The sequence below is a fragment of the Mobula hypostoma genome, chromosome 7 (assembly GCF_963921235.1).
Source record: "Mobula hypostoma chromosome 7, sMobHyp1.1, whole genome shotgun sequence".
NCBI lineage: Eukaryota > Metazoa > Chordata > Chondrichthyes > Myliobatiformes > Myliobatidae > Mobula > Mobula hypostoma.
The window spans coordinates 152228371-152256259 of NC_086103.1; the positions used below are offsets into that span (position 1 = coordinate 152228371).

Below are 27889 nucleotides of genomic sequence, written 5' to 3' on the forward strand. Positions count from 1 at the left end.
AAAGGCTTTTTAGAGCAGTTTGTTGTTGAGCCTACTAGGGGGTCAGCTATATTGGGTTGGGTGTTATGTAATAAACCAGAGGCAATAGGGGAGCTTAAGGGAAAGGAATCCATAGAAGGTAGTGATCACAATATGACTGAGTTTAACTTGAAATTTGATAGGGAGAGAGTAAAGTCTGACATAGCAGTATTTCAGTGGCGTAAAGGAGATTACAGTGGTATGAGAGAGGAGTTGGCCAAAGTAAAATGGAAGGAGATGCTGGCAGGGATGACAGCAGAGCAACAATGGTGCAAGTTTCTGGGAAAAATGAGAAAGGTGCAGGACATGTGTATTCCAAAAATGAAGAAATACACAAATGGCAAGCTAGTACAACTGTGGCTGACAAGGGAAGTCAAAGCTAATGTAAAAGCAAAAGAGAGGGCATACAACAAATCAAAAATTATTGGAAAAACAGAGGATTGGGAATCTTTTAAAACCCTACAGAGGGCAACAAAAAGAATCTTTGGAAGGGAAAAGAAGAAATATGAAGGAAAGCTAGCAAACAATATCAAAGTGGAAGTAAAAGCTTGTTCAAGTATGTGAAAAATAAAAAAGAGATGAGAGTGGACAAAGGACTGCAGGAAAATGAGGCCGAAGAAATAGTAACGGGGCCCAAGGAGGCGGCAGATGAATCAAGTGAGTATCTTGCATCAGTCTTCACTGAGGAAGACACTAGCAGTGTGCCAGAGGTTGAAGGGTGTGAGGGAAGAAAAGTGGGTACAGTTACTATTATAAGGGAGAAGGTGATCAAAAAGCTCTGAGACCTAACAGTACGTAAGTCACCTGGGCCAGATGAACTGTATCTACGATTCTGAAAGATGTAGTTGTAGAGATTGTGGAGGCATTAGTAATGATCTGTCAAAAAACATTGGACACTGGCATGGTGCCAGAGGACTAGAAAATTGCAAATGTCGTTCCACGCTTTAAGAAAAGAGGAAGGCAGCAGAAAGGAAATTATAGACCAGTTAGCCTGACGTCAGTGGTTGGGAAGATGTTGGAATCAATTGTTAAGGATGAGGTTACAGAGTACTCGGTGACACAGGACAAGATAGGACAAAGTCAGCATGGTTTCCCTAAGGGAAAATCTTGCCTGACAAACCTACTGGAATTTTTTGAGATTACATGTAGGATAGATGCAGGGGATGCAGTGGATGTTGTATAATTTGACTTTCAGAAGGCCTTTGACAAGGTGCCACACATGAGGCTGCTTACCAAGTTCAGAGCCCTTGGCATTACAGGAAAGTTACTGGCATGGTTAGAGTATTGGCTAATTGGTAGGAGGCAGCGAGTGGGCATAACAGGATCCTTTTTTGGTTGGCAGCCAGGGACTAGTCACATTCTGCAGGGGTTAGTGTTGGGACTGCTTCTTCGTTATGCTGTATATTACTGATTTAGATGATGGTCCTGTCGAAGGGTTTTGGCCTGAAACGTCGACTGTACTTTTTCCATAGATGCTGCCTGGTCTGCTGAGTTCCTCCAGCATTTTGTGTGTGCTGCAGAATTTCTCTTGTTTGTTAGATAATGGAATAGATGGCTTTGTTGCCAAGTCTGCAGATGATATGAATATTAGGAGCAAGTGGTGTTGAGAAAACAGGTAGGCTGCAGGACTTAGACAGATTAGGAGACTGGGCAAGAGAGTGTCAAATGAAATACAATGTTGGAAAATGCATGGTCATGCACCTTGGTAGTAGAAATAAATGTGCAGACTATTTTCTAAATGGGGAGATAATCCAAAAATCTGAGATGCAAAGGGACTTGAGAGTCCTTGTGTCGAACACCCTAAAGGTAAACTTGCAGATTGAGTTGGTGGTGAGGAGGCAAATGCCATGTTAGCATTCATTTCAAGAGGTCTAGAATACAAGAGCAGGGATATGATGCTGAGGCTTTATAAGGCACTGGTGAGGCCTCACCTAGAGTATTGTGAACAGTGTTGGACTCCTATCTAAGAAAAGACATGCTGGCATTGGAGAGAGTTCAGAGGAGGTTCATAAGGATGATTCTGAGAATGAAGGGGTTATCGTACAAGGAACATTTGATGGCTCTGGGTCTGTACTTGCTAAAATTCAGAAGGATGAGGGGGGAATCTCATTGAAACCTTTCGAATGTTGAAAGGCCTAGACAGAGTAGATGTGGAAAGGATGTTTCCCGTGGTGGGGGAGTCTAAGACAAGACGGGACAGCCTCAGGATAGAGGGACGTCCATCTTCACCAGAGATGCACAGACATTTCTTTAGCCAGCGTGTGGCGAATTTGTGTAATTTATTATCACAGGCAGCTATGGAGGCCAGGTCATTGGGTGTATTTAAGGCAGAGCTTGATTGGTACTTGATTGGTTCAAAGATTATGGGGAGAAGGCTGGGGAGTGGGGTTGAGGAGGGGTAAAAAGGATCAGCCATGATTGAATGGCAGAGCTGACTCAATGGGCCAAATGGTCTCATTCTGCTCCATTGTCTTATGGTCCTCCAGTCGCTCAAACTCCAATTCAGAGCTTTGAGCTTGAGGAGGGGCAGCAGTAATTGCAGCTACAAGGCTCACAGGAGGCTAAACATTTCAAAGGGAGTGCAATGCTGGAGTTAGTATTACTGCGGCTACAGTTATCAGGAGAAAGTGAGTGGTTATGCAGCACATTAGGAACACAGAGTACAGGCAATGTAGAATGTTCATATTAATCTGCTGCAGATCTTCACATAGATCTCAAATGCAAACAGTGATGAATCACTGCAACTTCACACTCTCAAAATGAATCGTGAACAACTTAGTGAGCTGGAGAGCTTTAAACACCTTTCAATTATTCTATCTCCACTTCTCTAATTGTAAATGTTTATGGCAATCACAGCAACGTATTAATTGACAAAAGAAGCCAACAGTTTAACTCTACCACCGAACTGCTCACAAACATTTGTTGTTACTTCTACTTCTGATCATAGGTAAGTAATACTGCTTTAGTGTTTGCATTATACTTTTCACAAAAGCATTACTATACCAAATTTAACTTTGAGCATATAAAGAAGTATTAGGATGGGTAATTGAAATTTGCTTTAAAAACTATCATAAATGAGAAAGAAAGATTGAGATTCAAAGAGTTTTAGGGTAAGAATTTAAATATTTAGGAATCTGGTTGCTAAATACACAGTGACCATAGAGAGAACATGGAAAGTTGGTGTTGTCCACCACCAGAATTGGAGGCTTAGAAATAGGAAGATGCAAAATTGCATGGTACTTGGATAAAAGGAAAAGAATTTTAAAATAATGGCATAACTTGACTAAGCTCTGCTACAATTCTTTAAGGCATGTTGGAGGCCTGTAATATGAGCTATGTCACAGGGACTTGAGTTTGTCATCTAATGATCTGGGTGAGAATATAGTTGGCATGGTCATCATGAGCACTAAGCAAGGTGTCAATAAAATTATAGCAGCTGAAGGTGAAATCAAAAACTGGAAGGTAAAATGGTAACAGAATAGAAGTCTTCAGAGAGAAATTGATTTGGGTAAGAGTAAAAAAATAAGCTGATGATAATATAATAGACAACCAAGGAAGAAAATGATACTAAGACTTCAAAAGAGACAGCAGAGCTTGCTCCAAATTGTCTCTGTACCCTCCCACTACCACACCACACTCCTCCCACCCCTCTGGCCAGTGAATCAAAACATTGCTCTGTGAAGCCTGTGTGGGTAGCTGATATGTAATGGTAATTCCATAGTGGATTTTGATTCAGATTAGTTTATTGTCAAGTACTCCAGGATGCAATTAATTTCCTTGTTTGTATAAAGGTCATAGTGTAGCCAGTGTACCTGGTAATAATAAATACAACAATAAATACGGAGATGACCATCAAAACAATGTTATGGTGCAAATTGAAATATGAGGTTTGTGAAGGTTATGAAGTAAAATAAACCATGAAGTTTGGGATCTGGAATGCCAGGACCTCAAAGACAGTTCAGGCAGTAATAAATCTGACAGTTGCTCTGTTACTGCATCTGAGGAATTCTGGTGTTTTCACATCAACATTGCCACAATGACTGTAGCATGACTGGAAATACAAGGCCAACTTAGTTAAATATACCTTCTTCTGGAGTTTCAAACAGGAAGAGAAGGGCCATCTTTATAGAGTGAGTATATCAGAAATGAGTTACTCCAGCATCTCAGCAACTCCCCTTATGTGCATGCTTCTCAACCCTGTGGAAGCTTCAGGGGAAGTCAAGGAGGACCTCTACCCTTCAGAATCAGAATTATTATCAATGACATATGTCATGATTTTTTTTTTGTTTTGCGGTAGGAGTACAGTGCATGACATAAAAATTACAAGTTACAGAAATAAATAAATAGTGCAAAAGACAAATAACAAGTTAGTGAGCATGGGTTCATGGACCATTCAGAAATCTGATGGCAGAGATTCTTAAAATGATGAGTGTGGTTCCTCAGGTTCTTGTACCTTCTCCAATGGTAGTAATACAAAGAGGGCAAGTCCCAGATGGTGAAGTTCTTCGATGATGGATGCCACCTTCTCAAGGCACTGCCTATTGAAAATGTCCTTGATGGTGGGGAGGAACTGCCCATGATAGAACTGACTGAGTCTACAACCCTCTGCATCCTCTTGCGATCCCCTGCATTGTAGCCTCCATAGCAGACTGTGGTGCAACCAGTCACAATGTTCTCCACCATATATCTATAGAAATATGCAACAGTCTTTGGTGTCATACCAAATCTTCTCAAACACCTAATGAAGTAGAGCCACTGGCCTGCCTTCTTCACGATTGCATCAATATGTTGGGCCTAGGATGGATCCTCACAGATGTTGATACCCATAAACTTGAAGCTGCTCACCCTTTCTACTTCTGACTGCTCAATGAGGACTGGTGTGCTTTCTCCCTACGTTCCTTTCCTGAAGTCGACAATCAATTTCTTGGTCTTTCTAATGTTGAATGCAAAGTTGCTGTTGTAAGATGTTCTACCATAAATTTGAAAAAATTCTCTCCCACATTTCATATGGTGGCAAACTGCTGGGCAGCTTTATTGCCATGGTAGGCAGGGAAGCAACCATCTGGTTTGATATGATCAGCAAGGAAGTTGCAGGGATTGCTAACTCCAGTGGGGTCCTTTCCTGACAGAATGCTAGGAGCAGCACCTTATCAAACTGAATATCTTTTCATGGCAGAGGATCAAGCATGAAACATCAAGCCAGCTCCCCATATTCAAGTCCTGTTATATTAAGTCATCATCCAAGCAAATTACTGTAAAAATGCCTAGTAATTCACCCCATGGACTGACCGTTGTCCAATCTGCTCTGTTATCTCCATCAATCTGTCTCAAAACATTTGACCACCGCACAAAGTAGTTTTGCTCAGAAATTATAGGCTGGTGAGCCTTTAATCAGTGGTAGGGATAGGATCGATCTGCATCTGGAAAGCATAATCTTATTATGGATAGTCAGCATGAATTTGTGCAGAGGGATTCACATTATATAAAATTAATTGATTTATTTGAGGAGAGTATGAAAATGATTGATGAGGGTGGGGCAGTAAATGTTTACTGGTAATGGAAATGGACTGGTAATGCTTTTAACGAGGTCCTTCATGGTCGGATGAGCCAGATTGGATTCAAAATTGACTTGGCCAAGGAAGATTTGGAGAGGATAGTGCTGGTGGTGAGGAGGGAGGTGTTTTTCTGACTGGAGATCTCTGACCAGTATGTATGATTTTTAGTCAGAGGGACAAACATGAAACATCAGTGCTGAGACTCCTCTGTATTTTGTGGTATTTATAAATGATTTGGACAAAAATTTGGACTGATTAATAATCCATAAACTTTAGTGGAGTTGTGGATAGTGAGGAAGGTTGTCAAATTATTCAGCCAGTTATACAGCAGAGCAGTTGGAAATCTGAGCTGAAAATGGTTAAGTGGAATATAATCTAGACAATTGCGAGATGTCAAAGTCAAAGTCAAAATTGAGTTTATTGTCATATGCATAAGTACATATACAGTATATGCAGGTGCAATAAAAAGCTTACTTGTAGCAGTATCACAGGCACATTACAGCATATCAGCAACACTTACAAGAAAAACATCAATCATACATAATTTTTATTACTGTACAAGAAAGAACACAGATTGAACAAAAGAAAGTATATTTTAGTGCAAAGTGTTTAAAGTGGTCATAGTGTTGCTAAACTATAGTGATTTAGGGTTTTGTCAGTTGGTTCCAGTACTGAATGGTTGAGGGAAAATAGCTATTCGCTTATTTGATGATGTGGGACTTCAGGCCTCTTTACCTCTTGCCCTATGGCAGCTGTAAAATGATGGCATGAGCCAGATAATGGAGATTTTTGATGACAGATGTTACTTTTTTTGAGACAGTGCCCGCCGTAAATACTACCAAAGGTGGGGAAAGATGTGCCTGTGAGGCATTGGGTAGAAACCACTACTCTCTGCAGCTATTTACATTCCTTTGCATTCCAATTACCGCACCAGATCAGGATGCAATCTGTTGGGATACTTTCAATAGTACATTGTTAGAGTGTTCAGTGTTAAGCTGAACCTCCTTACCCCCAGGAAAGTAAAGATGCTGTCACACTGTCTTTATGATTGTACCTATGTGCTGAAAATGACATTTTGCTTGTGCACATTCAAAGGCCAAGCTCCAAACCACTAGCTATTGATTCATTGAAGTACACAAGAGGATGGGTCTTACACTCAACACTGCTAGAAAAAGGTCCTCTACCAAATGGTCCCCAGTATATCACACTGTCTTCCAAAAGAACTGGCTTATGACAAGACCCTGGAAAATGTGGACTTCTTCCCATTTCACAGTGGTGTCCTTCCAACAAAGTTAGTTATCACTGATTAAATTCATTAACATTTTCATTGTGCCAATTGAGAAAAAGAGTATTTCAAGATGAAGACATCAGATCTGAGATAAAAATCACAGCCTACTGAGCAGCAGTGATCCTTGCACACCTAAGTGTTTCTCAGACCTAGACCACACGAAGCAAGTATCTCAAGGCACTGGAAAAATAATGTGAATGCTGTCTCTGCAAAACCCTCCATAGCTATGGGACAGATAAGCAAATTCAATGGAAGGAACACCAAACTTAAAGTGTAAGTATGCAACTTTTTTAAAGTGACAGTGTGAGTTAAGAAAGACTATAAAAGAAAGCATAGATATTTATCTTGAAAATACAATAAAAACAATGATAAAATGGTCCCACATTAATCTGACTGGAACTAGCAATTTAATAAATGGGATTATCCATGTTCTGCTGACAAAAATAATTAGAAGATTAAGAGAAAAGACAAAGTCATAGTGCAGAGTACTGAAATGGTAAATAACTAATATTTCCGTAAGTGACAGAGCACAAAAAATAAAAGGTTACTTCTAATTAGAGTCAGAGTGGGGAAAATGGTAAAAATATACAACTTAGTGAAGATTGAAAACCTAACCTAACAGGAAATTTGGCCAAATTGCAGCTAACAAGAGGGAAGCTGAGATCAAAGGAATAAATTAGTGAACCTGACGATTAGGAAATTTTCAGAAAAAGAAGTCCAAGACATTGTTAAGAAAAAGGAATAAATTACTGATGGTGAGGAATCACTACATAGATAAATAGATGAGAACTGATGACAGTGGTATAGATACAGGCTGGAACAAACAATTGAAAGGGTTAGACCTGAAAAATTATGAATTGCTTTGATACTGCATCCAGTGGCACAGGTGCTAACCAGGAAACTCAGATTTAAACGTTAGGCACACGTGAGAGATTTTTTTTGTCAACGAGGTGAAAGCACAGCAATTTGGTAAATCATGACAGAAATCAGAATTTTATTTCAAATAAATAGGAACATTATAAATTAGCGTTTAAATAGGGCTAATTGATCCATTCCGCCACTTATTTCTAACCTTTGTCCATAACTGTGTTTTATTTAACTTTATATTGTCATACTACTACCCACTGATCGTTTACTGAATCTGCTTGTCGTTCAGAAAGATGGTTAAGTGGGTTTGCAAATGAAGTCAGTATTTTGGATTACTATATATAGATTCGTACGAATAAAGTGATGCTCTACCTCAACGTTAAACGACGGTACACCAAAGACGATAGTTCACAACATCAGTATTGCTCATTCTGTAAACCACTGTGAGAGGTCTAACCGGGCAAGGATCGTCCTGCTCTAGCAGCCATACGTTCTGACGTCGTGTGGAGCGTTGACCCTGACGTCAGATCACGTGCTCAGCACGGTGACCTTTGACGTGACGTCGGGTTGAACGGAGAGCGCGGGGAAGGTTTGGCGGTTCGGCTTTGGAAACGCGGGTTAAGTTATCGACATGAGTCTCTGGGTGGACAAGTACCGGCCGACGTCCCTCAGCAAACTGGACTACCACAGGGAGCAAGCCAGTCAGCTCCGTAATCTTGTGAGTGGTCAGCGCGGGCTGTGGTTTGGTCGGGCAACCAGTTTTAAAATTTGCTGTATTAAAAAGGAAGAAATTCCGCGCCGGTATTTTATTGTAACGCTCCCCGTTAAACTTTTATTTATCGCTAAGTGTAAAATAAAATCGTGGAGACACAAGAGGCTTCAGTTGCTGAAATCAGGAGCAGAAAACAAACTGCTGGAAGAACACGGGTCTGGCAACATTTCTCAGGGGAAAATGGACAGTCAAGGCCCTTCATCTGGACTGATACAGGGAAGATGATCAGTACAACGAGCTAAGGGGAAGGGCTGGAGCAAGAGCTGGCAAGCCATAGGTACTGTAGATCCAAGTGAGGAGAGGTGATAGGCAGATTGAGCAGGGAAGAGTGGAAATAGTGATAAAGACTGGAAGATGATAGGTGGTGGTGACAGAGGGTTGCAGCTGATGGAATATGATGGGAAAGGGAGGTGGGAGAATAGAATCAAATAAGGGAGGTGGGGAGGGCAGATGGGAACAGTAGGGGAGGGGAACTGTTGGAAATGTGCGTGATGAGCAGATGGAGTGGGTGGAGAAAGGGAAAGAAACAAGATTGGGGCATTTGGGTTAGGTGTAAGAGGAACCTGGTAGATCAGAAGAGGGAAAAGGGAGACGGGGTTACCTGAAATTGAAGAATTAAGTGTTAATACTGTAAGGTTATAGCCTTGCCAGGCAGAATGTGCTCCATTTTAAATTTAGCCTCCCCCTTGACCTAAGGACTGACATGTTGATCAGGAAATGGGGAAGGGAATTAAAAAAGCTACCAACTGGAAGTTCCAGATGGCCTTGGCAGATGGAGTGCAGGTGTTCATCAAAGCAGTTGTCTAGTCTGTGCTTGGTTTCACCAATGTAGAGGAGGTCACATCAAGAGCACAAGGTTGGATGTGCATGGGTGTATGTAAATTTCTGCTTCACCTGGAAGGACTGTATATAAAATCTTCGTTTCTTAATGATTTGGTGATATGTTTTGGTCATGAACATCTATAGCATTTTAAAATTAAATAGCAAGTTGAATATCAGATTTAAAAAAAAATACAGTCTGATTTAATGCACCATTAGGCAATGACCTCTGATTTCCCTTTTTTCAGTTTTACCCACAGTTGTATTTGTTGAGCTTCACAGGCATGGACACCAGATAGAACAGACGTTTGAAACTTACATTGGCCTGGATGTTGACACCCACTCTCAGTAAGGCCAAGGGCAAAACCTACACCTTATATACAGTATGATAATGGTAATCGAGATCTAGAAACATCCTGCTGATATTAGAGACGGGCAAAGTTCAATAATGTTCCTTTGGTGTCCCAGAAGCTGAGAAACTAACATCTGGAATTGGAATTATCAGCTTCATTAAGCAAGTGTTTTTTCAATCCATGCATTTTTTAAAAATCCCAGTGAGCGAGGCCTCCGGAGATGACCGTGGATATTGCGTCCTAGCTGTCTAGAGACGCAAGCCTGGGCAGCAGGATATGGAGAGCAAGCTGTTGCTTATGTAGCAAGCTCCTCCTCTCCACGCATCTGATGAACCCAAAGGAATGGTGGAGATTGATACTGTTGATACCAGCAGCATCGCACGAGTTGCCAGTCAACATTGAATTCAATGTAGGACTGTCTTAGGGACTCCAGCTCTGGAGTTTTCTCTGAGGGTTTACTCCCAAAGTCTTCCCTGTGAATGGGTATAGCTGCAACATCCCAGTGGGCTGCAGAAATATGCAACACCGAACTGTGCAGTGGTTCACTGTGATTAGATTGAATAGTAGGGAAGTCAGTACTGAAGGAGTTCTCTGGTGTCGGATGTATATTCTTTCATATACATACGTGACTTGTTTCCCTCATGATATGGAGGGTTATGTAGGAAGGAAGGGTTAAATTGATTTTAAACTAAGTTAAAAGTTTGGCACATTATGGGCTGAAGGGACTGTACTATGCTCTAATGTTCTGTTCTAATGGGCTCATTTGCTTGACTGAACTTGTAGCCACATTGAAAACTTTTTCTTCAACTCCACTAGTGTCCTAGCTACATGTGTCATTTTAAGGGATACTTTGAAAACAGTTGTCTCAATCCTGTTGAAACTCACTCCCTTAACACTCCAGTACATTGGCAACCTTATTAATGTTGCTTCCTACACTTGTAGAGAGCTCCAAAATGTCATTACAGTCGGCCCTCCTTATCTGCGAGTTCCACATGCGCAAATTCAACCAACCGCGAATCGAGAAAACCCGCAAGAGCTCTTCCAGCACTTGTTGTTCAGGCATGTACAGACTTTTTTTCTTGTCATTATTCCCTAACCAATGCAGCATAACAACTACTTTACATAGCATTTACATTATATTAGGTATTATAAGTAATCTAGAGATGATTTAAAGTGTACAGGAGGATGTGGGTAGGTTATCGTGGATCGGGATATAAAAAAACCGGAAGTTCTCACTAAGTAAGTTGGAACAGGTACATCCGGTATTATTTAGCGTCGGTTAGTCAAACGTTTGTCTTAGTATATAATATATATTTCACCTTTCTATGCATATAAAACACTTAAGAAACGTATGTTTCAGTGCTGGGCTGGGGAACAGAAGTTCCCGAGTTTGATCCAGTGACAGACCGCTCCCGAGCACGCTCTCCATCCGTGCCGGGTTGATGTGGAGGATCAAAAATCCAAAACCCAATAATTAAACCACTGCGTTGCTTAGTAATAATTGTAGCTTGCATCGGGGCAGGGCCTTTCTCACTTTATCTTTTAAAATTGTTCTGATCGTTGACCAACTGTAGCCTAACACTTTTCCAATGACCGACGGCGTTTCACCTCTTTCCGATCGCTTTATTATTTCCACTTTATTTTCAATCGTGATCGTGATTATTTTCGTGAACAGAAACACTGCGGATTCAGAGCTCCGCCGCCGGGTTCTAATATCCACCGCACTGAGACAGGTTAAATAAGGTCCAGGGTTCCGCTGGGTCCTAAGGTCCAATGTATTTAGACAGGTCGAATAAGGGACTTGAGCATCCGCGGGGGGTCCCAGAACCAATCCCTCATGGATAAGGAGGGCCGACTGTACTTTTATCATGAATCCCACTGTGCATCCAGTTTCAAATTGCTATCCTGAGTGGCATAGATAGTCAGAATATTTCCCCAGGACAGAAATGTTAAGCAGGAAATGCGTTTAATGTCGTGGGAGTGGGGTTAAAAGGCAATGTGGAAGGCAAGTTTTTTTACACAGTGTGTGGTAGGTGCCTAGATTGGGTTACCAGGTGTAGTTGTGGAATCAGCCAGTTAGATGGAGTTTAAAAGGCTTTTAAATATTTATGGGAATATGGAAGGATATGGATGATGTTTAGTGTAAGTCGCCATCAACATTAGCACAACATAGTGGGCCAAATGGCCTGTTCAGTGTTGTAGTCTCCAATGTATTAGAGAAGCCAAATACAATTTGGATGACTGCTTTGCAGAGCAGTTCTATACAGTCTGCTGCTTAATCTTGAGCTGTCTGATTGCTTGTTTTGTTCACTTTCATCATTAATGAACTAGGCAGTTCGATAAACAGAAATCTCCTTGGCAACCCTACCCTATCAAAGATATTCTCTTTTCATATCATCCTTTTCCCCATACTTTTCAACTTAAAACTAACCAGTTTCTTACTTTCCCAGTTCTAATGAAGGAACTATGACCTGAACCATTAATTTTATGGATGCTGAATGACCTTTTGGGAGTTTCCAGACTTTTCTGAGAGATGGACAATCTCCAGTATTTTTTTTCCAACCACAGTGGTCTTTGGGTTTTCATGTGTTTGTTCACTCTCTGATTTACAGATAGCCAATACTACAGCCTCATTATTTTTCTTCAGGTTTTTTTTGTCTTAGCTGCTTCTCTGATTCCTGTATCTGTATGTTCTCTTTTGCTTTGTGCCCCCAAACTCTTGGGAAATACCATCTGAATAGAAGCTTTTCATCACATTCACATTCCTGAAATGGCTATTTTCTCCTCACACTACATCTGTACATTACTTATTCTTTTTCTTCTTTTACTCTCTTCACCTATATTTCATTCCCAGAACAAGTGTTGAGACACTATTAGAAAGAACCCTTATTCTGAATTAGTTTTCAGTCAGCTGCTGTTTTCTGGAGACAGTGTTTACAACTTTTTTTTAATGAGGAAAGAATTTGTCTCTTTTTCTTTTACAGCCAATATTATATAAATATTTTAGAAGTCTGTCAAATAGCTGTAAGCCTATGTTTTAATCAATTATATCAAAAAAAGTTAATTGATTTCAAAATGCAACATTAGGTTGCATTTTAATACTTGCCCGAATGGTCTCAATTTCTTGTGAAACTCGTCTCTTTTCTATTATTCTTGCAATTTTGACATCATCCTCAAGCTCATAAGAAGCATTTCATCACCAGAGAAGTACTTTTGAAATACAGTGGAAACAAAATTACCTTCTTTTGAAAGTAAAGGATTAAAAAATGGAAAAGATATTTTAACAAGCTTAGGGGACAAGACGGAGATGGCACTAAATTTATAATGGATGTCACCTGTATAGTAAAGGGTTAATTTTCATTCTTGTTGAATGTCTCATCACCACTGTGGCCTTGAAAGGAACATAACTTTGATTACTACTGTGGGAACAACCATGGGAATGTGAAAGTTAGCTGAATGCAGGGATGGGACTCATGAAAAATGGTGACAAGTGATAATTGGTCTGATTCGATCGCTTGAGATGGTGTTCTGTATTGGCCCACATATGTTTTACATCAATGGAAAGGGTATAAAATAGAGCACTTGGGGGGAATTTGGGGTTGTTCTTTAAGGCCTCGCTGACAAGCTGGTCATGAACAGCGTTGCAGATTGAGTGTGCTGCAGCAAGAGAGGCCCACACCCAAATAAGTATGTTCTATACTAATCAAGGTAGTTTTGTAGTTCTGAGGAGGTAATTGGTGTTTACGTCATCGAGTTGGATCTGAAACTATTGTTTTAACGAAACACCATCTTTGTGTAAATGACCTTACAATTGCTGTAAAACTAAGATTTTTTTTGAATAACCTTCACTTCTACCAGCAAAGCAGAGTAATAGTGATATGTAGTGTTTGATGTGTAGCAACTAGGTGTCGCTTATACCTTATAAGAGTTCGATCATGTTCAAGTGGAACTTAATGACTTTTGGTTTGTTTTTAACTAGGTGCAGTGTGGCGACTTCCCTCATTTACTGGTGTATGGACCTTCAGGCTCAGGAAAGAAGACCAGGATAATGTGTTTGCTTCGTGAGCTTTATGGCGCAGGAATAGAGAAGCTAAGAATTGAACATCAAACAATTACAGTAAGAAAATGGTTTGCAGTTCAAATTAAAGATATTTAAAATGCTTGCATCATTATAAGGAATATAAAAATCATTTCAGAGTGGTTAATTTTGTATTCTCTTGTAACTTTTTATGGGTGTACAGAAATAGTTACATTCATGGAATTTGATTTTTAAGTTCAAGATTATGTATGTAACGCTCAGGGCTATCTGCTCGTGATTATCTAGGGGAACCTCATCTGCCCACCAAGCCATGTTTCACGTTTGTGTAGTTGCTGTGTAATGCCACCTGGTACAAACTCACACATGAAATATCAGACAGCACACAATGTACGATTTACAGATTACACTTTATAAATCTTACTGGAACTATGTAATTAATAGAGATACAATATAAAATGAAAATAAAAGGCGCCAAACTTAATCAGAGTTCAACCACTTTGTGCACAACCATTGGAGCTCAATTAACAGGGTCTTTGTTCCACCATTCAATCTCCTCGACCCGCCGCCTGGGACCAACCACGGTGGTTGACCAGCGTGCGTCCAGCACGTCCTTCCCCTTCTGTTCTCCTCCTGAAAAACCCTGCACACTCACCCAGGTTCCCACACATACAGATAGAATAACATGGACACTCATTGGTTCATTCCCTCCCCTTATCAATAATATAACCCAAACAAGCAGGGAGTAAGAGAACTCCTTACATCACAGTTACTATTACAGAAAAGTCATTTTATATAAGATACAAAGAAGCCATTTTAGACACCTCAGCAGCCAGTGTAACCAAGACCCAGCTACACTCTCCCCCTACCAAATAAAGTCATGTCCTCATGACACTAAAGGAGTTCACCATTCCTCCTTGCAAAACACAAAACCCAACCCAGGTGCATAAAGCAGTGACATAACTTTCCAGGGTGGTCGAGATCACACCCTGTTCTCCCAGCGCTACATAGGTCAACCTCTCCAGGGGGGGGTTCCTACTTCTCTGAGACCTCCGTACCTCCTCTGGCGACCCTTCTGGCTCAGACACCACTGGAGACGACCCGGGTCTACCTGTCAAACCCTCGCCCGCTCCCTCACTGGGACCTCTCAGCAACTTGGAGTCCTCTATCTCGGGTTCTGGTTCCACCCTCTCTCCTTCCAAGGCCGGCTGTATCCCAGGCTGCCCCCCCAACACCCTCCCTCCTCTCACCTAACTCAGTGGGGGGAAGGGTCAGGAGCCTGTTCTTCCGGTACCGGGGAATTACGAATGGAAGCAGGTACCACACATCTGAATCATCATCTTCCAAATCAGTACCCCTTCCAGAGCTGGGCCTGGCCCCGTCTCGTTCGCGGTGGGCTCTTCCCCCATCCCGCGTCTCCGCAGAGTCGTCGTACTAGGTGTAAACTCCAATTCGGGCTGTTGGCCTACCTGCACCTCTTGACCTAGGAGCAATAGGTGGTTCCGATGGAGTACCTTGACAGGCCCCCTCCCATCCTCTGGTCTCACCCGGTAAACAGGTAGTTTGGGCTTCTGGCTCTCTACCACATAGGGGGTGGTGGCCCAGCGATCTGCCAATTTGTGCTTACCAGGTATTTGTAAATTCCGTATGAGGACCCGGTCTCCCGGCATAAGTTGGACGAACTTCACTTTCTGATCATACCTCCTCTTATTCCCTTAATTCTGCTTGGTGACCGCCGCCTCAGCCCTTTTCAACTCCCTCCTCATATCGCACACATACTTCAGATAGGGCTTCGAAGGTAATTCACCTGCTTCAGTCCCAAAACACAGGTCAATGGGCAACCTTGCTTCCCACCCAAACATCAGATAATAAGGCGAGTACCCCGTAGCATCATTGCAGGTACAACTGTAACAGTGAACCAAATGTCCGATGTGCTGACTCAGGCGTTTCCCACTAAGGACCAGAAAGCGACTACAGTGGCAAAGGTGTTATGGGAGAGGTAATTTGTTCATTATGGCCTCCCCATAACACCTTTGCCACTGTAGTCGCTTTCTGGTCCTTAGTGGGAAACGCCTGAGCATACCTAGTGTAGTGATCCGTGATGACTAAGACATTCGCGGTGTTGCTGGTGTCTGGCTCAATAGACCGGAAGTCCATACCTATTGTCCCGCACTCTGCAAATGGAACAAAGGAGCCGCCTGCGCAGGCAAGGTCTTCCTCCGGATGCAGCGACTGCATGTCTTGCAGTATTCCTCAACCTCCCTCCTCATCCAGGGCCAGTAAAACCAGTCCTTGAGTAATCCATAGGTCTTTTCCACCCCCAAATACCTAGAATCATCATGTAGTGACTGGAGCGCAGTCTTCGGATACTTCCCAGGCAGGACCAGCTGGCAACGCCGGGGGCGACGTGATCCGGTATAAGATTTTTTTCTTCAGTTTCAACCAAGGCCACTCCTTCAGTAGTAAGGGCACTGAGGTGTGTTTCGGCTTCTCCGCCTGAGCCATATCCCCCTTTTTAGCCGCGTACCAGGTAGTGCCAATGCCTGGGTCATCTCATTGAGCTGCCCCCACTTCCTCGGGGTTGAACTCCGGCAACTGCTTGTTCTTTAGAGCAGTCAAATTACAGTAAACAGTGCCTAGCGCGTCATCATCATCCCCCAATTGATCCACTGCCTGATCCGGCCCCATCGGGTCCCTGGCTTTAGCGTCGCTCGCAAATTGACACATGGCCTTCACTCCCAGCACAGGGACGCTCTCCCACTCCTCATCTGTGCCCGATTCCTCATGCGCCCGACGAGATAAAGCATCTGCATCGATGTTCCGGCTCTCTGGCCGGTACTTCAGGCTGAACTCATAGGCAGACAAGGCCGCCAACTACCGATGCCCTGTAGTGTCCAGTTTCGCCGAGGTCAGGATATAAGTGAGAGGATTGTTGTCCGTCCTCACCTCAAACTTGGCCCCGTATAGATAGTCGCTCAATTTGTCCACCACCACCCATTTCAGCACCAGAAACTCCAACTTGTGAGTGGGATAGTTTCTCTCAGAAGGTGACAAACTTCAGCTGACAAACGCCACCGGCCTCAGGACAGCCCCCAGCCACTCTCGGCTGGCATCAGTGTGCAGCATATACAGCTTCTGGGGTTCGGCAAAAGCCAACACCGGGGCCTGTGTCAGCGCCCTTTTCAGAGATTGGAATGCCTCCTCGCATTGGGCATCCCACCTCGGTCCAAAGGGCTCCGATGGGTTCAGATATCCTCCTGCCTCCTGCCCTCGGTCTCCCTTTTCTTTACCACGGGGGGGGGTGGGGGGGGATAGCCGCACAAAGCTGGTTCAAGGGGTGACTCAGTTTAGCGTATCCTTTCATGAATCGCCGATAATACCCACAGAACCCCAAAAACGAGTGCAGGGCGCTCACAGCCTGGGGTCTCGGCCGTGTGGTCACTGCATCTATCTTAGCCGGATCAGTAGCCACTCCATCTCACGAGATTATGTGTCCGACATAGCCAACAGACGTCTTGCAGAACTGGCATTTGTCCATGGAAAGTTTCAACCCTTCCTCCTTTAGATGGCTTAACACTTTCAGCAGCCACTCCTCATGTTCTTCCAAAGTAGATCCAAACACTGTCAAGTCATCCGGATACACCAACACCTCGAGCAAGTTCATATCCCCCACTGTCCTCTCCATGACCCACTGAAAGGTGGCTGGGGCCCCCGATATGCCTTGGGGCATTCATTCGAACTGAAAGAATCCCAGGGGACAGATGAAGGTCGCCTTCTCTTTGTCGGCCATACTCATCAGAATCTGGTAATACCCATCCTGAAATCTCCTTACAGGCTCCCAGGAGCCTTTGCACAAGAGGGGTGTTAGTCCCCACCAAAAGGGCAGTACCAGATCCGGACAAACTAATACCAGCGTCTCAAGGGCTTCAGACACTCCCACATCACCCTCCGAGAATTCCAATCTCACTGACAGGTACCCATCATACGGGTAATCACCATCACTTATACCCCAAATCTCCAAGGCATTAAACAGGGTTACGGGCAAATGCTTTAGATATCCTGGGACACCCTTCACTCCCAGCCCTCTACGCGGCCCACCCTCTGAAGGGGGTGCTCTTCTTGTCAACCCACTCATGGGAGGGGTCCCTACCCACCTGGGGCCCCTTGGGTCGCTCGGTTCTCAACCCTGCCACCACCTCCCGTACTGCTGAGGATCGTCCCTGGTGGCCAGAGTCCTCTTTCTTGCCCAACGTGCTCTCATCCTCCCGCTCTTCTCTAGTCAGCTGAATGAACGATGGAGGGGGGCTCCTTTTATAGGACTGCCGGAGACTCCAAGCCAGCTTGTCCTCCCCCAGGGAACCCCTAGATATCTGATTCATCCTCAACTTCGCCACCTCTTCTACCTTCACTACCCCTCAGCACAGCAACCCATTAAGCATTATCTCCAGCTGAAAAATGTATTCTGAGAGCTTTTCCCCTTTTCTCTGCCGCATGTTTTGAAACTCCCCTAAGAGCTCCCAGGAACCTCCCGTCAATCCAAGTGCGCCCTCCAAAGCTTCCAGATACTCCGCCAGGGAAGCCGAGGGCTGTTCAGCTTTCAGCCCCCGGACGACACCAGCCGCCACTCCCCGCAAACTTTCCGCCAATCGCTGTCTCTTTTCCTCATCTGATCCTGGCCACTCCCCTAACAACTGGGACGTGTTTTCGATCCATGTCTCATAATCGTCCTCCCCTTCCGGGGTGGACATGGCTCCTGAGAATATTCTCAGCTTCGGGCAGGGCCCCTCAGCCCTTGTCACCAGGGAGATAATGGCGACTGCCAACTCGGAGGTCTCACCTCTAGCTGGGGGGCGGGGCCTGACCAATCCTTCCCACTCTGACCCCTCTTGCCCCTCCTCCCTCATTATTCCAAGAACTAGTTCCCTCACAAATTCCTTCAACCCTCCACCACTGGCTACTGGCACCTCCCCTAGTGTCTCCTCAAACTCTTCCTCCGGTGTCTCCTCACATTCGTCCTCCGGGAGAATGTGAAGGCCCCATGGCCCCTCCTCGCCCGGGACGCTGATCGTGGCTAGCAGTTCCAGTGTCATGATGTCGGCACTCGTATGAATCAACACCAAGCTGGATTCCACTACCTTACCGCACCTTCCAGCTATGAGTTCTACCTTGCCGATAGCTTTAATCAGACTCAACCCTCGCACTAGCACTACTTCCGAAGTGTGAAAATCCCCCCCACTTAACACGCACGCATGATTAACCGGTACATCCGTGGACTCACACCAGCTTGCAGTCTTATCCAGGTCCATCTCCGCACTAACTTACGTGGCGATTTACCCAGCTTTCACAGAACTCAATCCCGGATGATGGCCTCCACCAAATATAATGCTCAGGGCTATTGGGTCGTGTTTATCTAGGGGGAACCCCGTCTGCCCGCCAAACCGTGTCTCACATTTGTGTAGTTGCTGTGTAATGCCACCTGGTACAAACTCACACATCAAATATCAGACAGCACACAATGTACGATTTACAGATTACACTTTATAAAGCTTACTGGAACTATATAATTAATAGAGATAAAATATAAAATGAAAATAAAAGGCGCCAAACTCATCAGAGTTCAACCACTTCGTGCACAACCATTGGAGCTCAATTAATGGGGTCTTCATTCCACTATTTGATCTCCGTCGACCTCCTCGACCCGCCGCCTGGGACCAACCACGGTGGTCGACCGGCACGCGTCCAGCACGTCCTTCCTCTTCTGTTCTCCTCCCGAAAAACCCCACGCACTCACCCAGGTTCCCACACATACAGATAGAATAACATGGACACTCATTGGTTCATTCCCTCCCTCATCAATAATATAACCCAAACAAGCAGGGAGAGAGAGAACTCCTTACATTGCAGTTATTATTACAAAAAAGCCATTTTATATAACATACAAAGAAGCTATTTTAGACACCTCAGCAGCCAGTGTAACCAAGACCCAGTTACATGTAAATGAGATGTTATGTGCAAAATAAACTATTCTAAATGGAGCAATCTGGTCGATTTAAGTGGAATGAAAATTTTAACTATATACTATAAGAAACCTATAACAAAACAGGAACAGTAATATATTTCTAACTCAGAATGGCATGCAGCATGGGGTTGGGGTGGGGAGGGGGAATGCTAGTGAACATTTCTCACCTGATTTTATGATGGAGGGAAGGTCAATGATGAAGAGCTGAAGACATTGCTGCATAGGATACTACCATGGGAAACACTCGTGATCGTGTTCTAGAACCGGAATGCTTGACTTCTCAAGACTTCATGAAATAGCTTCTTTTACATGACTTCAGTCATTGAATTGTTGTCTCCTTAACAGCTGTGGATTTCAGTTTTACAAGAGGTTCTCGATCATACTCAGTCAGGACTGAAAGTGAAGAGGGAAAGTAACTTGTACAAAGAAGGAAGGGCGAGACAGACTGGTAAATGAGATGCAAGATGATGGGCAGATGGAGCTGCTTTCTTTCTCTTTTCACCTTTCACAATCCTGGTTTCATCTGCCCATCATCACCCACCTCGCCTCATTCTACCTGTCAAATATGAGACCCTCTCTCATCCCTCTTACTTTATAATTAACTATTTTCCCTTCACGTTCTCTGTCTTGATACAGGGTCTCAAACTGAAACATTGAGCATTTCTTTGGCTCCACAGCTGCTGCTTGATTTGTAGAGTTTCTCCAACACTTTTTTTCCCTCTCCAGATTCCAGCATCTGCAGTCTGTTGTATCTCCATTATGTTGCCACTCAAGGACAGTCATTCATTCTGCACTGAGATTCAGCTCTCGATTCATATTTGCCCTAAGGATGTGATTGGATCTTTGAGGATCATTAGTGAGGAGGTTATAGCATGGTTTTCAGCTTTTTCTTTAGCATTCACAAGCTAGAGTTGTTGAAGGTGGAGGTGTTCTTGAGCCAACTCCTATTAACTCTTTAGCTGCCTACTACCGTTCACAATGTTTTTAATTTCTTCGTGGTCTGATATAATTTACTTATGTTCTGTATGTTTTCTGAATTTATGTACCTATGGTATTGCTGCAAGCAAGTTATTGCACCTGTACCTCATTGTATTTGTCATATGACAACAAACTCAGCTCGTCTTAACAATGCAATATGGGTTGAACAGCAGATTTCAATCTTATCTGTTCAGTTTGAGATTGCTTAGCTCCATCTATTGCTTTCTGTTTATCATGTTCATAGTCCTATTTTGCTGCTTCACTAATTTGGCAGCCCATGTTTGGATATCCTTGGAGGTGATTGCAGCACCATTTTCTGCACTTATTGAACTACAAATGACCTCCTGACTTGAATCTGAACTGACTGAGTTCAGATTTTTCAAGTGTCCACTTTTGCTGCACTGATAAGACTATTGTGCTGCATGGCACAATTGTCCTAAATGAGATAGATTCAGAATATTTTCTGGCAACTCAAAACAGGGCTGCCAGAAGTCTACAGTATCTTCTGGCAGCCCTGTTTTGAGCTGCCAAAAAATATTTTGAATCTATCCCATTTAGGACAATTGTGTCATGCAGCATAATAGAGTGAGTTTTTAATGTGAAGACAGACTTCTTTTTCACAAGGACTCAGCGATGGTCACCTCTATCAGTCATGTTGTTTACAGATGTGTCTGCCACAGGTAGATTGCTAAAGTGGAGTGCAAGTGGATTTATGACTCCCTGCCGCAGATTCATTCTGACCACATACTATTGACGACTTGGTCATTGAGTTGTACAGAGCAGAACTGGGTTCTCCTGCCCACCAGACCCATGCATTTTTGCCCATCTACACGAATCTCATTTGCCTGTTGGATCTGTATCCTTTTGTGCCTCATCTATTCAGGTCTGTAGTGGTAATATCTAACCATCTTGACGATCAATGTTGCAGGCCCCTTTTTCAGTGTATGTCTGGACCCTTGCTAGCTATGATTCTTCCACGTCCTGTTCAACGTAGGGAAGCATTGCTTCATTAGAGGAAGACAATAAGGAATCAGGAGGAGTTTACTTTGCACCATGTTTGACTTGATGCCAAAATACTATGGGAACTGGAGTTGAATGTGGAGGATGCCTCTGGCAATATCCTCCACAGATGCTACTGTGCTACCTCCTCTAGAGGGTTGGTTCTGCCGTTTTGACAGGACATGTCTTGAAAATGTGATGGATGAGTGTGACATGTTGTCTGTAAAGTGTGATCCCTGTGTAGAACTGCCAGGCTGTGTTTTGACTAGCCTGATGGACACAATTCCAAATTTGGGCAATCCCAAAATCTCATCTCAGGGCAGTATATGTATTTTCATTGTAAGCTTACTTTGAACTTTGAATTTACATTTGCAAGATTTGGTATGGTGGCAACATCTTTTCCACTGTGTGAATTTGGTGTCCAGGTTGATGCTGGGTATATTTTTATTTCTGTTTCAGCAAAGGGGTAATGGTAAAATTGGGTGGCTTGCTAGGCCATTTGAGAGCACATTTAATAGTTAATTATATTGGTGGATCTAGGCAGAATGTGAAAGAATGGCAAATCAGTTCTAAAAGACATTAGTGTCAGTAATGTATAGGACATGGTGCTACTTATGAATTGAACTTTTATCTTTTAATGAAGCGATTATGTTTTAGCAATGAATGGTTAAGTTAGCCTTTGTAGAAATTAGGATGTGATGAAACAAATTAGTAAAAGGACTATTAATGTTGTAAAATTCTCATAAGTTTATTGTGCATCCTTGCAGACACCATCTAAAAAGAAGCTGGAAATAAGCACAATAGCAAGCAATTATCACCTTGAAGTGAATGCAAGGTAAGCATTCTTGAACAGAGAGAACTTTACTGAATCTTTACTTTTCGTAATCTTAAAAAATTGGAGCAGTATTAATAATCTGAATTTTGTTTTACTCGAAATGGCAATTAAATAGCTGATGGTCTTCAATCCGGAATATTGGGAAGTAATATACTTTGGAGGGTCGAACTTGAAGGTAGAGTACAAGGTTAATTGCAGGATTCTTAGCAATTTGGAGGAACAGGGATCTTGGGGTCCACATCTGTAAATCCCTCAGTTGTGCAAGTTGGTAGATGTGTTTAAGAAGCATATGCATCTGGGCCTTCATTAGTCAGGGGATTGAGTTCAAGAGCTGCAAGGTAATGTCGGCAGTTCATTAAAACTGTTAAGACCGCACTTGCAGTATTGTGTTCAGTTCTGGTTGCATCATTATAGGAAGCATGTGGAAGCTTTAGAGAGAATGCAGCAGAGATGTATCATGATGCTGCCTGGACTAGAGAGTAAGTCTTATGAGAAAAGGTTGAGCATGCTGGGGTTTTCCTCTGGAGTGAAGCAGGATGAGAGGAGACATGGTAGAAGTGCATAAGATGACAAGAGGTGTCGATAGAGAGGACTGCATTGCTTTTATGCCAATGCAGCAATGGCTAAAATGAGAGGGGATACTCTTAAGGCAGTTGGAGTATACGGTAATGTCAGAGGTGTGTATTTTTACACAAGAGTGGTAAGTACATGGAATGCATAGCCAGAGGTAGTGGTAGAGGCAGATACATTAGGAACATTTAAGAACATCCTAGATAGACACATGGATAAAAGAAAAATGGAGGGCCATGTGGGTTATATTGATCTTGGAGTAGATTGAAAGGTCAGCACTGCATCCTGGGTCACAGGGCCTGTACTGTTCTATGTTTTATTAAATGAAGATGAATCCACGCATCATGCATCAGCACCTCATCCTTTTGAAGAGATTCCTAAGGCAGTGTTCCAGCCAGTCATTGAAATGTCGGCCCATAATGGATGTAGATGAATGCAAGATAATTTTCCTGCCTTCAAAGAGCTTCCGTTGCTCATTTTGAAAGCTTAATCAGGATTATGGTAACTTGTACAGGACTTTGGAAAACAGCAATGAGACTACAACTCAGCAGAGTGAAAAGAGGGTGATACATATATATATTTAGAATAAGTTTTTCTCAATTTCATGTCCAGTAATTGTGTATTATTTCCAACTTAAAATATCTCAAATTGTAGAATACCAAGCTGAACCTGAACTACCACATAGCTAAGATGGAAGTTGAGGAGCCAAAGGTATCTGGAAATAAATCCATCTATTAATGGATTTAACCATGGAATTTTAAAGGGAAAATGTCAATAAGTTTTCAATAAATTGGTTGGGATGTTAAATATTATTCTCAGACTGGCTGTCTTCATTTTAGGGATTCTAATTTTAATCACTATCAGCCAGATTCTGAGTAAGGCCTAAGCCAAACACCAACTGAAAGCAGGCAAAAGTGAATGCATTGGTGAAGTTATTTTAATAATTCTACTTTATGAAGCTGATTCCTTGCATGAAGTCTTCAGCTGTCTATCAGCCTGCATGTGGTAGGAGCCCTACTTAAATGATCCTTGTAGTTACATTTTGCATGACCTTCTTCTGGATTTCCCTAGTACAGAATTGACTTCCAGGCTAAAATGAGGGCAATTTTTTTTTGTTCCAGTGATGCTGGGAACAGTGACCGAGTGGTTATTCAAGAACTAATTAAAACAGTGGCACAGTCTCAACAACTTGAGACAAGTACACAGAGAGACTTCAAAGGTAAGAAGCTATACAATTTTAAAAACTTTATTTCAAATAAATTATTTTCTAAAGAAAAACAAAATCTCTTTTATTTATCCAGATTGATAACTAGTTTGGGTTTTTTCAACATCTGGCTTGTATCACAATGAATTGGTTTTCAATAAGAAAAACCAAAAGAGCTGTTTAAATACTTTCACATAATATCCCATTGGTGATAATGATATACTTAGCTCAATAGATACCATTGTAGTTTGAATTCTTTTGCAGCTCAAAAGTTGACCAAACATTTTCAGAACAACATAGCACATTCAGAATCAGGTTTAATATCACTGGCATATGTTGTGAAATTTGTTAGCAGCAGGAGTACAATGTAATACTGATAAATATAGAAAAATAATTACAGTAAGAATATATGTATATTAAATAGTTAAATTAAAAATAGTAGTTTAAAAAATGAGGTAGTGTTCATGGGTTCAATGCCCATTTAGAAACTGGACAGCAAAGAGGAAAAGCCATTCCTGAATTGCTGAGAGTGTGCCTTCCAGCTTCTGTACTTCCTTCCTGATGGTAACAATGAGAAGCGGACATGTCCTGAATGATGGGGGTCCTTAATAATGGGTACCGCCTTTTTGATCACCACTCCTTGAAGAAGAATACTGTTCTGTTGAAAGGTCATTTACCTGGACCTCTGTTTTACTCTCTACTGGTGCTATTTGATTTAACATTCCATACATTTTTGTTTTGCATTTTATTGATAATAGTGGTAACTCTAGACTTTGCTTCTTAAATGCATTTACTGTATGGAGTGAAGCTGAACAGCCAGTGAAATGTTTAAGTGCTTTCATTTTGCTGTTTCTGCCAGTTGTATTACTAACAGAAGTTGACAGACTAACAAAGGATGCCCAGCATGCATTGAGGAGGACAATGGAAAAGTACATGTCCACATGCAGATTAATTCTTTGCTGTAACTCAACATCAAAAGTTATTCCTCCTATTCGTAGCCGATGTCTTGCAGTCCGTGTCTCTGCACCTAGCAGTGAGGAAGTAAGTGTCTTTTTGTCTTTATTAAATACTTACTTTTAGTTTTTGATTTATTCTTAATGTAAGTAGTTTAATGAAATTATCTTTATTTTTCAGGCCTATGAGTCAATCAGTTTATACAGTGATTTACAAAATTTGGACTAAGTTTATATAGGGTCATAGGATTAGTCAGCATGGAAACAGGCCCTTTGACCCAACTTGTCCAAACCAGCCATAATGCCTTACTGAGCTAGTCCAAAGTGTCTGCATTTGGCCCGTTGTTCCTCTAAACCTGTTCTATCCAATGTTCCTACCTCTATCATTTTGTCTGGCAGCTTATTCGATATATCCATCACCCTTGTTTTGGAAAAAGTGGCCCCTCAGATCCTCTTTAAATCGTAACCCGCTCGCTTTGTGCTAATACCCTTGAGATTTAGACTCCACTACCCTAGGAAAAAGGACTATGACCATTCCCCTTAGCTGTGCCTCTCGTGTTTTATGTATCTCTAATGCTACCCCTTATGCTCCTATACTTCAGTCTCTTATAACTCAAGCCCTCCAGTCCCAGTAGTCTTCTTGTTAACCTTTTTCTGAATCCTTTCCAGCTTAATGACATCCTTTCTAAAGCCTATCAACCAGTACTGTTGATAATATTTCAGGTGCATCTCACCAGCAACCTGAAGTTCCAGCTCTTGTACTCAATGCTGTGATGAATGAAGGAAAGCATGCACATTCCACTTTAAGTCAACTTTATGTTTGTATCCCTAGGTCTCTCTGTTATACAATAATCTCCACAGCCCTGTTGTTTACTGTACAAGTATTGCCCTGGTTTAAATACCTAAACTGCAAACCTTCGTACTTGTCTGAGTTAAATTGGGCCGTTCTGTGGCCTAGTTTTCCAGTTGATCTTAATTCTGTCATAATCTTAGATAACCTTCACTGTCTATTTTACCACTAATTTTGACATAGTTTGCAAACTTCTTAACTATGCCAGCTACATTCTTAATCAAATTGTTAATATATTTGACAAACAACAATCACTCCAGCACTAATCAATGCAGTCCACCACTGGTCACAGGCTTCCAATGTGGAAAACAGACCTCCACTACCAACATCTGACTCCTACTAAAAAGCTGGAGAGTGAGTCTGGGGCAGAGACTGAAAGTTGGAGATCTGATGTGTATGTTTGAGGCGCCAGGTCCAAAGACTGAAAACCCAAAATTGGCCCATCCTGGGGTTGGAGGCCTGTGTGTATGGGAGGGTGGGAAAAGGAGCTTGTTATGTTGCTGTTGCCTTGTTCTGCTCTGTTGTTGTTGCTGCTGCTACTACTTGTTATTCTGTGTTGTGTTGCTTTGTTTTGGTGTTGAACATTGTGGGCATGCTATGTTTGTGCCAGAATGTATAGTGGCATTTTGTGACTGCCCCCATCACATCTTTGGGTGTGGTTTTTTGATCGTTAAGGCAAATGATACATTTCACTTTGTTTCGGTGCACATGTGATAAATATTAATCTGCATCTGAATGTGAAATAATGTTAATGGCTTTGGACACAACATTTGATATCTCATTGGATAGACTAGAGAATCTTTCAGAGCAGAGAATATTCACATGATTTTGAGCTGCATGCATCTGCTTGCCAGAAAGTCATTAAGTGAATAAAAAGGAAATGTACAAACAAGAGAAAATCTGCAGATGCTGGAAGTACAAGCAACATGTACAAAATGCTGATGGAATGCAGCAGACCAGGCAGCGTCTATGGAAAAGAGTAAACAGTTGACTTTTCAGGCCGAGACCCTTCATCAGGACTGGGGAAAGATTTTGAGGATTCAGAGCAAGAAGGTGGGGGGAGGGGAGGAAAAAGTACAAGGTGGGAGGTGATAGATGAAACCAGAATGAGAGTGGTGAAGTAGAGCTGGAAGGTTGATTAGTGAAGGAGATAAAGGGCTGAAGAAGGGGGAATCTGATAGGAGAGAGCAGAAGACCATGGGAGAAAGGGAAGGGGGAGGAGCACCAGAAGGAGTTGATGAGCAGGTAAGGGGGAAATGGGAATAGGGGAATGTTGAAGGGGGGCAGTTATTGGAAATTCAAGAAATCAACGTTCATGCCATCAGCTTGGAGGTTATCCAGACAGAATATAAGGTGTTGCTCCTTCCAGTCTGAGTGTGGCCTTTTTGCAGCAGTAGAGGTGACCATGGACTGACATGTTGGAATGGGAATGGGAAGTAGAATTGAAATGGGTAGCCACTGAGAGATCCCACTTTTTCTGGTGGGTGGAGCTCGGCAAAGCGGCCTCTCTATCTCCCAATATACAGGCCAAGTAAGATCCTCAGTGATACGTTTACCGAGATTGTTATTATTGGTAGCAATCCCTGCGAAAAGTGAGGGGGCAGGGAAAGATGTACTTGACGGTGGGTTCCCGTTGGAGATAGCAGAAGTTATGGAGAATTATGTGTTGGACGCAGAGGCTTGTGGGATGGTAGGTGAGGACAGGAGGAACTGTCACTAGAGATGGAGACAAAGAGATCAAGAAAGGGGCGGGAGGTGTTGCAAATGGACCAG

At 42.6% G+C, this 27889-nt stretch overlaps 1 protein-coding gene across 1 annotated transcript in view; it reads left to right on the top strand.

Moving 5' to 3' along the window:
- Positions 1–8295: 8295 nt before the first annotated feature.
- rfc3 (replication factor C (activator 1) 3) overlaps positions 8296–27889 on the top strand; it is a 33291-nt gene continuing 13697 nt past the window's right edge. The window contains exons 1-5 of the mRNA XM_063054320.1: positions 8296–8446; positions 13652–13789; positions 22472–22539; positions 24231–24328; positions 25173–25354. Of these exons, the coding sequence (XP_062910390.1) occupies positions 8360–8446; positions 13652–13789; positions 22472–22539; positions 24231–24328; positions 25173–25354 (573 nt within the window). The 5' untranslated portion in view covers positions 8296–8359. The remainder of the gene's footprint in view (positions 8447–13651; positions 13790–22471; positions 22540–24230; positions 24329–25172; positions 25355–27889) is intronic.